The sequence below is a fragment of the Vitis vinifera genome, chromosome 6, assembly GCF_030704535.1.
Source record: "Vitis vinifera cultivar Pinot Noir 40024 chromosome 6, ASM3070453v1".
NCBI classification, from domain to species: domain Eukaryota; kingdom Viridiplantae; phylum Streptophyta; class Magnoliopsida; order Vitales; family Vitaceae; genus Vitis; species Vitis vinifera.
In genome coordinates, this window is record NC_081810.1 from 21,567,977 (window position 1) to 21,576,835 (window position 8,859).

General features: G+C 39.2%; 2 protein-coding genes across 2 annotated transcripts; both read left to right on the forward strand.

Annotated features, from left to right (window-relative positions):
• The first annotated feature begins 52 nt into the window (after positions 1 to 52).
• On the forward strand, positions 53 to 3,289 carry LOC100246541 (uncharacterized). Its single transcript, XM_002272116.4, has 9 exons — positions 53 to 895; positions 1,137 to 1,323; positions 1,396 to 1,529; positions 1,603 to 1,715; positions 1,809 to 2,046; positions 2,210 to 2,365; positions 2,451 to 2,530; positions 2,620 to 2,669; positions 2,747 to 3,289. Exons 1-9 carry the CDS (start codon positions 521 to 523, stop codon positions 2,893 to 2,895), a joined length of 1,482 nt encoding a protein of 493 aa, XP_002272152.1. The 5' UTR covers positions 53 to 520; the 3' UTR covers positions 2,896 to 3,289.
• Positions 3,290 to 6,024: 2,735 nt separating this feature from the next.
• LOC100261907 (uncharacterized) lies at positions 6,025 to 8,503 on the forward strand. Its single transcript, XM_010653533.3, has 9 exons — positions 6,025 to 6,395; positions 6,540 to 6,772; positions 6,853 to 6,986; positions 7,075 to 7,187; positions 7,329 to 7,566; positions 7,672 to 7,833; positions 7,929 to 8,008; positions 8,102 to 8,151; positions 8,242 to 8,503. Exons 1-9 carry the CDS (start codon positions 6,025 to 6,027, stop codon positions 8,370 to 8,372), a joined length of 1,512 nt encoding a protein of 503 aa, XP_010651835.2. The 3' UTR covers positions 8,373 to 8,503.
• The last annotated feature ends 356 nt before the right edge of the window (positions 8,504 to 8,859 follow it).

The following is an 8,859-nucleotide window of genomic DNA, read 5'->3' on the forward strand; positions in this document are numbered from 1 at the left end:
AAAATAAAAAAATAATAAGTAAAAAAATAAAAATAATAAAAAGATAAAAATATGGAAACGTTATAGAGAAAAGGCTCGAGGAAAGACTTGGTGGATTTTTACGTGAGAACAACATATATTGATTTGTAATATAGATATGTGACTGGTTGGTCTGAAAACTGGTTTATGAACCGGCTGGAGTGGGTTGAGAGAGAGTGAGGGAGATTGGATGGATACTTAAAGCAGTGGGCTGCTGGTGCTTCGCACGATTAGACTTCGTATGAGTACAAAAACAAAGAGGGTAGATCTCATGAGTACGAAGCTGGTTTTATTAAACAAACTCCAACCTGCCAGAAAATATCAATTGAGTATCGTCAACTTGTCTTGGCTAGCAACGATGGTAGCATAGAAAGTCACGTAGAGGGAACAAGAATGCCGGCCAAAGAGTAGGAGAAGAATTTGTGTAGTACCCTGTTAGTTTCTCTTAATTTCTTTCTCCATCCTGCGGTGCAACTTTGCTATAGGTTTTATAGCTCAAAAAATGGCACAACAGTTATCGTTATTACTATCACTACTGCTGGTCACAGCAATATGCGTGTCTGCAATGTATCCCATCACGGCAAGGTTTGGTGCAGTCAATAAATTGGTGAAAAGTGATTTTGAAGTAGAACTCCTTCCGGAGTTCGTAACATACTTCTACAACCAGACACTCGATCATTTCAATTACAAGCCAGAGAGTTACAGAACCTTCCAACAGAGGTACATTATGAATTCTGAGTACTGGGGTGGGGCTAATTCTAGTTCTCCAATCTTCGTTTATACCGGGGATGAGGCGAGTATAACTGCAGTGGCGGCTTTTGCTGGATTCATAGTTGAGCTTGCTTCTCGTTTCAATGGTCTTCTGTTATATATAGAGGTAAGTATATCTTCAATTTGGGCCCAAATAAAAAAGAAAATGAAAATTAATGCTAGGAAACTATGGGAGTTCTTTTGTGAAGTTCAACCACCATTTAGTCCTAGTACTAGTAAGCACTTTTAAAGTTTCCTATTGCCAGAACATGTCGTAAGATACAGTATAATTAGCATAATCTTGGGGATTACATTGACCTTCAAGCATTGGAAACATGGATGATAATAGCAGGTATGGCTTGTTGCAGCATCGATATTATGGTGATTCAGTTCCATTTGGATCCAAAGATGAAGCATTCAGTAACACAAGTACCCTCGGCTACTTCACCTCAACACAAGCTTTGGCAGATTATGCAGAATTGATCACCAACCTCAAGAAGAACTTGTCTGCAGAAAATTGCCCTGTTATAGCCATTGGGGGGTCTTATGGTGGAAGTAAGTCACACCTGAGAGTTGTTATTCAAGAAAGTGTCTTCTTATTGATGGTCTTTTGTTCTTTCTGTTCAGTGCTTGCATCTTGGTTTCGTCTGAAATATCCACACATTGTTATTGGTGCTCTGGCATCGTCTGCTCCCATCCTCTACTTTGACGACATAACACCCGGAAACGCCTACCATGTCATTGTAACCAAGGATTTTAGAGTAAGAAACCTCAAGATATTCAATTTCCGGAGGGTGTTAAGGATGCCAACATTTAATTTATTGGGTGTTGCAGGAAACAAGTGAGAGTTGCTACAGCACCATAAGAGACTCTTGGTCTGAAATCGACAAAGTTGCAGCTGAACCAAATGGGCTTGCCAATCTTAGCCAAATATTCATGACATGCGAGTAATACAATCAGACCTTTCATCTTTATTAGATTCAAATTCATAGATTTCCATGATTGAAAAATCTCATTGCTCTTTTGGATTCTCTTTAAAGGCCTCTGAACTCATCACAAGAGCTCAAGTACTACTTGGCACTTTGCTATGTTGTTTCGGCACAGAATGACAACCCTCCGGCTTATCCAGTTAAAAAGGTATGTGATGCTATTGATGGAGCACCAGAAGGAACTGATATAATCGGCAGAGTTGCTGCAGGTCTCAATGCTAGTGTTGGACCTCCATGCCATTTTGTATATGATTTCAAGCCAAGTAACAGGAGTGAATGGACATGGCAGGTATTCATTGTAATTTATTTATATATTTTTTCATGTTCCTACTTTCACCCCCCACGGCCCCACCTCCACTATCACCATCATCTTCATCATTGTAAGAATGAGGCTTTGTCATTCTGTAACTATCTTCTTCTATTCTCATTCACTGAATTTTTTTGCCTCAAAGACATGTACCGAGATGGTGATGCCAATTGGACATGGGGCTAATGATACAATGTTCCAAGCATGGCCTTTTGATTTGAACAACCATACAAAAACCTGTCAAGATCTATTTGGTGTTACTCCAAGACCTCATTGGATCACAACAGAATTTGGTGGCCATGTAAGCTTCTGCTTCTTCCTTTTCTATGTATCACCTCTTCAATTTTCAACAACAAAATTCAACAACTCCTAATGATAACTTCCAGGATATAAAGTCTGTAGTAGGAAATTTTGCAAGCAACATCATATTCTCCAATGGACTTCGAGACCCTTATAGTGCAGGAGGGTAAAGTACTAAAACTTCTCAACCTTTTCACCCATGTAGTCCTCATCAAAATTACATTATATGTTAACCGAATTCTTCTTATACCACAGAGTTCTACAAGATATATCTGATAGCGTGGTAGCTATATATACTGACAAAGGTACGTCTTTTCTCAACAGCGAAGTGTTGGAACTGTAGTTTTACAAGTTTTCTGATTGAGGTTTGTATGGCAATCAGGTGCCCATTGCTTGGATTTATCTACCCCAACAGCTACTGACCCTGACTGGTTGGTTTCCCAGCAAGAGAAAGAGGTCAAAATCATTGGATTATGGTTAGCAGAGTACAATGCTAGGCTTATTAGTAAGGCTCATGGGAGAATGGGCTAGGACTATCTTCATTAACAGTTTTCTTTAGAGGAATCATAATGGTGTAAGTTAAAATATTGAATTTCATGACCATACCAATAACATATGGCTCAGGTTTTGAAATTAAAAAGTGGATGGTGAATTTATCTTATACCATGTAAACCAAAAGCAAAGAAAAATATATGACCATATGTGAACTCTTTGATTTGAAACTGGGGCTTCGAGTGGTTGGAGCCAGGATGGTTGTGATTTTGAGAGTTAACCTTGGTTTAGTTTTCAAAAACACTGCCTGTAGAAACTTTCAAACAGCTGTATGTATACATGAGAAAGTGGTTTTTTGACTTCATCAAGCCCAATGAAATTCAAGATAGAATGGCCAGAGAGATGGTGAATAATGGGGTTTCAAGGTTGAGGTTGAATTTACTTGGGCCTCTTCAGGGGTATATTGTAAAAAGGAAAAATAATATTTGCCTTGAATAATTTTATTGAATCAGGAGACGAAGATTTATACAAGAGATTTCCTACAATCATGCTAATCTATTCTAGGTATAAAAGGCAACTGAATAAATATACAATTAATACAATATATTTTGCCATATACAATTAATACAATATTGACCTTTCCTTCTTAACACTCCCCCTCAAGTTGGAGAGTGAATGTCAAGAACTCCCAACTTGTGTATCATAGTTGAGAAAGTTTCCTTTCCCAATAGATGTAATCGGAGCCTGTTCTCCACTTGGCATAGCAATTGGTGGCAAAAAGGTGTTCTTACTGCTGTTGACAAGCAAAGTTGGAGATGAAGTAATGTGGTCTATTGCACCACTGTCGATAATTAATCGATGTAGGTGCAACAATGTTTGTAACAAACCTGAGGCAGCAACATTAGCTTTAGGATTGGTAGATTGTGTTGTCCCTTTACCCTGCATGATAGATAAGATTTGCTGGATTTGCAAATCAGAGAGTCCATTTGTCATTGACGGCACTTCCTGCATTACTGGACGTTCCTTGACATTGTTGGCTGAAGATTGATGGCTATTGTTGCGCTTGAAATGAGTGCTTCCATGATTAGACCTGTTTGATGCATGTTTAGGGTGTTCTGGTGGGTACCCATTCAGCTTCCAGCATGTTTCTCGTACATGATGGTCACGGTCACAATAAGAGCAATGCAAAGGTTTTCGATTAGATGGGTTAGAACGAGAAGAAGAACCTTGTCCATGTCGAACAGCCAGTGCCATCGGTTCAGCCCTTTGAACAACCATGACTGAGTTCTCTGTCGTCTCACGTGTAGCCCCCAGGCTTCGTTGCTTCTCCTCTTGTACAATGGAAGAGTAAGCCTTGGCAACATCAGGTAGCGGATTCATCAACAAAATCTGCCCTCAGATTGCATTGTAGGACTCATTGAGTCCCATGAGAAACTGCATCAATCTGCGTCTCTTATGGTCTGCCCCACAAGAGCAAACGGTGTCATTATAGGATCCTAGTTCATCCCATAACTTTTTAAGCCTTGTGTAATAAGCTGCAACAGTCATCTGATCTTGAGTAAGACAGGCAATGTCCCTCTCAATCTGAAAAATACGAGGGGCATTGCTTTGAGAAAAACGATCCCGAAGGTCTTCCCATACCTCCTGGGCGGTGGTTGAAAAAATGACACTGTCTGCAAGGTCTTGTGAAAGTGAATTGAGAATCCAAGAGAGGATCATATCGTTGCATTTTTTCCACGAAGCATGTTCGTCTGGTTTGTCTATGGCAGACGGCATTGTGGTGGTCCCATCTATGAAACCTAACTTGGACTTGGCGTTCAAAGAAATCGTCATGGCTCTACACCATGTCGAATAATTATCCCATTGAGGGGCTTGGAAACGAGCACCATTCCTGGATGATCAGAATGGTGAAGAAAATATGGATTGGCAGCATCAAGTTTGCCTCCATTCGAAGGTTGCTGTTCCGTCATGATGATGAGAAACAACAAAAAAAGGAACGGCAAAAAGAAAGAGGGCAGAGAGCTAGGGTATCGTTTCCTACTCTGATACCATGTAAAAAGGAAAAATAATATTTGCCTTGAATAATTTTATTGAATCAGGAGACGAAAATTTATACAAGAGATTTCCTACAATCATGCTAATCTATTCTAGGTATAAAAGGCAACTGAATAAATATACAATTAATACAATATATTTTGCCATATACAATTAATACAATATTGACCTTTCCTTCTTAACATATATAACTTGCAATTTCCAACTGCCCACAACATACACTGAACTTTTTGATATGATATCGATGTAAAAAAATATAGAAAAGGAAGGGTGCATGAATTCAACTTAGCCAGTAACGAACAAGGAAGATTCTCAACTTAGAGAGCTAGCTTTCAAACTTTACATGTATGTCCCAGCACGGCAAACAGTAATCTACTACTACAACCAGACCCTCCCATCATTTCAATCATGAACCAGAGAGTTACACCACCTTGCAGCAATAGCACACCACAATTTGTGTGTAATGGGATGGGACAAATTTTATTATTTTTTGTACAGGCAGTGAGGCGAGTGTGAGTGGAATGGCAAGGCAACTGTTGGTGGATTCATGAGTGATCTTGTTTTTCACTTCAGACAATGAATTTATGTGTAATGATCTGAATAAGAAGTAAAAATGAAAGATATTACTGATCAGAATGTATGCATGCATAAACAGGTATTTGAAAGAAGATATTCTAGAAAGCTTATGTTAGCAGATCACGTGAAGTTTTGACTGGGTCGGGCTGCTTGAGCTTGGCTTGATTAAACTCTGCCGGCACAGAAGAAAGATGAGAGAGATGGTGAGTAGCTGAGTTTGAGCTTGACTAGCTTTATTAGAGTGGGAGCTTGACCAGGGTCTATAACATGCGAATTCTAACCGGCCACAAACGCATAACATACGCTTCTTGATGTGAACTTGCTCTTTGACAAAGGGTAACTTAACCAGTAAAGAGGAGAAACATATTCAACCAGAAAGCTACCTTCCAAACTCTACATGTTCACGTCCAAGCAAAGCAGACAGACAACATAGAAGGTAACGAAGCAAGGACAAAAATGCCGGCTAGACACAAGGATAAACTTTTGAGGACACTATATATATTACTCCATTCTGGGTTCTAATTTGCTGTGACAAAAATGGGGCAACATTTAATCTTCCAACTGTTGCTATTTCTGCTTCTGCTCATGACAGTATGTGTTTCTGCAATGTACCCCAGGACAGCAAGGCTTGGCATGGTCAGTAAATCCATGAAGAGCGCCTTGAATGCTGAACTCTCTTCAGACTTCGTAACTTACTACTACAACCAGACACTCGATCATTTCAATTATAGGCCAGAAAGTTACACAAACTTCCAACAACGATACCTTATAAATTCTGCATACTGGGGTGGGGCAAATTCTAGTTCTCCAATCTTTGTTTATACAGGTGATGAGGGGAGTATAACTGGAGCGGCAGCTTTTGCTGGATTCATGGTTGATCTTGCTTCTCGGTTCAAAGGACTCCTGCTGTATATAGAGGCAAGTATATATAGCTCCAAAAAAATGACTTTTATGTATTGTGATTATTTGTGTGTTTCAAAGAAAAGATCATAGAAAAAATGGTATAAGACAGATTAATTAGCATAATCTTGGGGGTCATTATATCCTTGAAGAATTGAGAGCATGGATGATGATGACAGATATTACTTAATATTGCAGCATCGATATTATGGAGATTCAGTTCCATTTAGGTCCAAAGATATAGCATTCAACAACACAAGTACCCTTGGATACTTCAGCTCAACACAAGCTTTGGCAGACTATGCAGAATTGATCACAAACCTTAAGAAAAACTTGTCTGCGGAAAATTGCCCTGTTATTGCCATTGGTGGATCTTATGGCGGAAGTAAGTCAGTTATACTTCCAGTGCTGGCATAAACTTTCTTCATATTGGTGATCTTCATTTAATTTTCTCTTCTTTTTCAGTGCTGGCATCCTGGTTTCGTCTAAAATATCCACACGTAGTAATTGGCGCTTTGGCATCTTCTGCCCCCATTCTCTACTTCGATGACATAACACCACACAATGGATACGATTCCATTGTCACCAAGGATTTTAGAGTAAGAAACCGAAACATCAGATCCAAATCTCTCAAGGTTAATCACTTGAAGCACTGCCTCCATGCTAATCCTGTATTGGGTGCTGCAGGAAACCAGCGAGACCTGTTACACCACCATAAAACAGTCTTGGTCTGAAATTGATGAAGTTGCAGGTCAACCAAACGGGCTTGCTAATCTCAGCCAAATTTTCAGGACATGCGAGTAATTCACAAGATTTCCATCTCTCTCTATTTCTCTTGTTTCCTTGTCTAGTTTCAAATTTGTAGTTTTCTAAAAACCAACAGTAACTAGATTCTGATTTTGGATATTTCCCGTGTCCATCTCCCTCAAATTCTTCTCTAGGCCTTTGAACTCATCGCAACAGCTGAAGTTATACTTGGAATATACCTATGAGGCTTCAGCTCAGTATGACAATCCGCCAGCTCATTATGTGAGTGATATATGCAATGCCATAGATGGGGCACCAGAAGGAACCAGCATTCTTGGCAGAGTTGCAGAAGGTGTCAATGCCAGTGCTGGACCCCCGTGTCATCGTATATACGATTTCCAACCGAGTAACATGAGTGGGTGGTTGTGGCAGGTATTTCTTCTGCTTGCTTCTATTGAATTAATTCCCTTTCCACCCACTTCCACCGCCACTGTTTTCTTCTTGCTCTCGAATCACTGAAGCTTCCATGTCTCACAGACATGTACTGAGATGGTGATGCCATTTGGACGCGGTGAAAACGACACAATGTTCCAGGCCTCGCCTTTTGATTTGAACAACTACACAAAGACCTGCCAAGACATTTTTGGTGCTAGTGTTACTCCAAGACCTCATTGGATCACAACAGAATTTGGTGGCCATGTGAGCTGCTATATATATACATGCTTACTTCATTTCAACCTCCATCAGTACTGCCATCTCAACACGAAAACTGACATTTCTAATCGTGGTTTCAGAATATAAAATCTGTACTGGGAAATTTTGCCAGCAACATCATATTCTCCAATGGACTCCGAGACCCTTACAGCATAGGAGGGTAAAGAACCAAAACCTCTTAAACGTTTTCCCCCCATGTCACTTTCAACAAGATTAATACACTAAACATATCAAATTGTGTCTTAAACTGCAGGGTTCTACAAGATATATCAGAGAGTGTTGTAGCTGTATACACGCTCAAAGGTACTCATTCAAGTCTTCTGCCAATGTCAAAAGTATTAAATTTAGAGTACTTATTTCTAACTGGGATTTGTGAATATATATGGAAATCAGGCGCCCATTGCTTGGATTTAGGTACTCCAATGCCCAGTGACCCTGACTGGTTGGTGGCGCAGCGAGACAAAGAGATCAAAATCGTGGCATTATGGTTAGCAGAATACAACGCCAAGCGTCCTACTAGTTAAGACTCAAAGAAGAATTGGCTATGACTATCTTCTCTAGCCGTTTCTTTGAGACGAGCTTATATATGAATATGCACTTCGAGATTAAGTATGTACTAGAAAATTTCTTTTAATTGAGCTTGGTATTTCCCAAACTTGAGAACTTGGACTTGAGCTTGGGTTGATTGATCAATGAACACTTTAGACGGGCTTCATTAATTTAGCTCCAACATCCCACCATAATGTATTCATACTTTTTTATTACTAGAATCGGTCTCTAAAGGTTAATCGTATACCATTTCTAAGAATATTTGAACTGAATTCTTTAGATTTTAGAGAAATAGGAATATCTATATTTTTCCTCAAACCCGGTATAAAAAGAAAGGATATTTTTATTTAATTTTATTTTGAAATGTAGTTTGTTGGAACCAACATAATAGGGTATTAATAATATTTTTGTTAAAATAATAAATTTATTGTATTCACACGTTTAACATAATAACCATCCTAT

Bases quoted from the DNA above. Each gene is read 5' to 3' on its own strand.
- LOC100246541 (XM_002272116.4), top strand. From the start codon at position 521: ATGGCACAACAGTTATCGTTATTACTATCACTACTGCTGGTCACAGCA. The intron at 2,531-2,619 runs GTAAAGTACTAA...CTTATACCACAG, and splicing joins GACCCTTATAGTGCAGGAGG to AGTTCTACAAGATATATCTG. The intron at 2,670-2,746 runs GTACGTCTTTTC...TATGGCAATCAG, and splicing joins AGCTATATATACTGACAAAG to GTGCCCATTGCTTGGATTTA.
- LOC100261907 (XM_010653533.3), top strand. From the start codon at position 6,025: ATGGGGCAACATTTAATCTTCCAACTGTTGCTATTTCTGCTTCTGCTC. The intron at 6,396-6,539 runs GTATATAGAGGC...ATATCCTTGAAG, and splicing joins CGGTTCAAAGGACTCCTGCT to AATTGAGAGCATGGATGATG. The intron at 8,152-8,241 runs GTACTCATTCAA...TATGGAAATCAG, and splicing joins AGCTGTATACACGCTCAAAG to GCGCCCATTGCTTGGATTTA.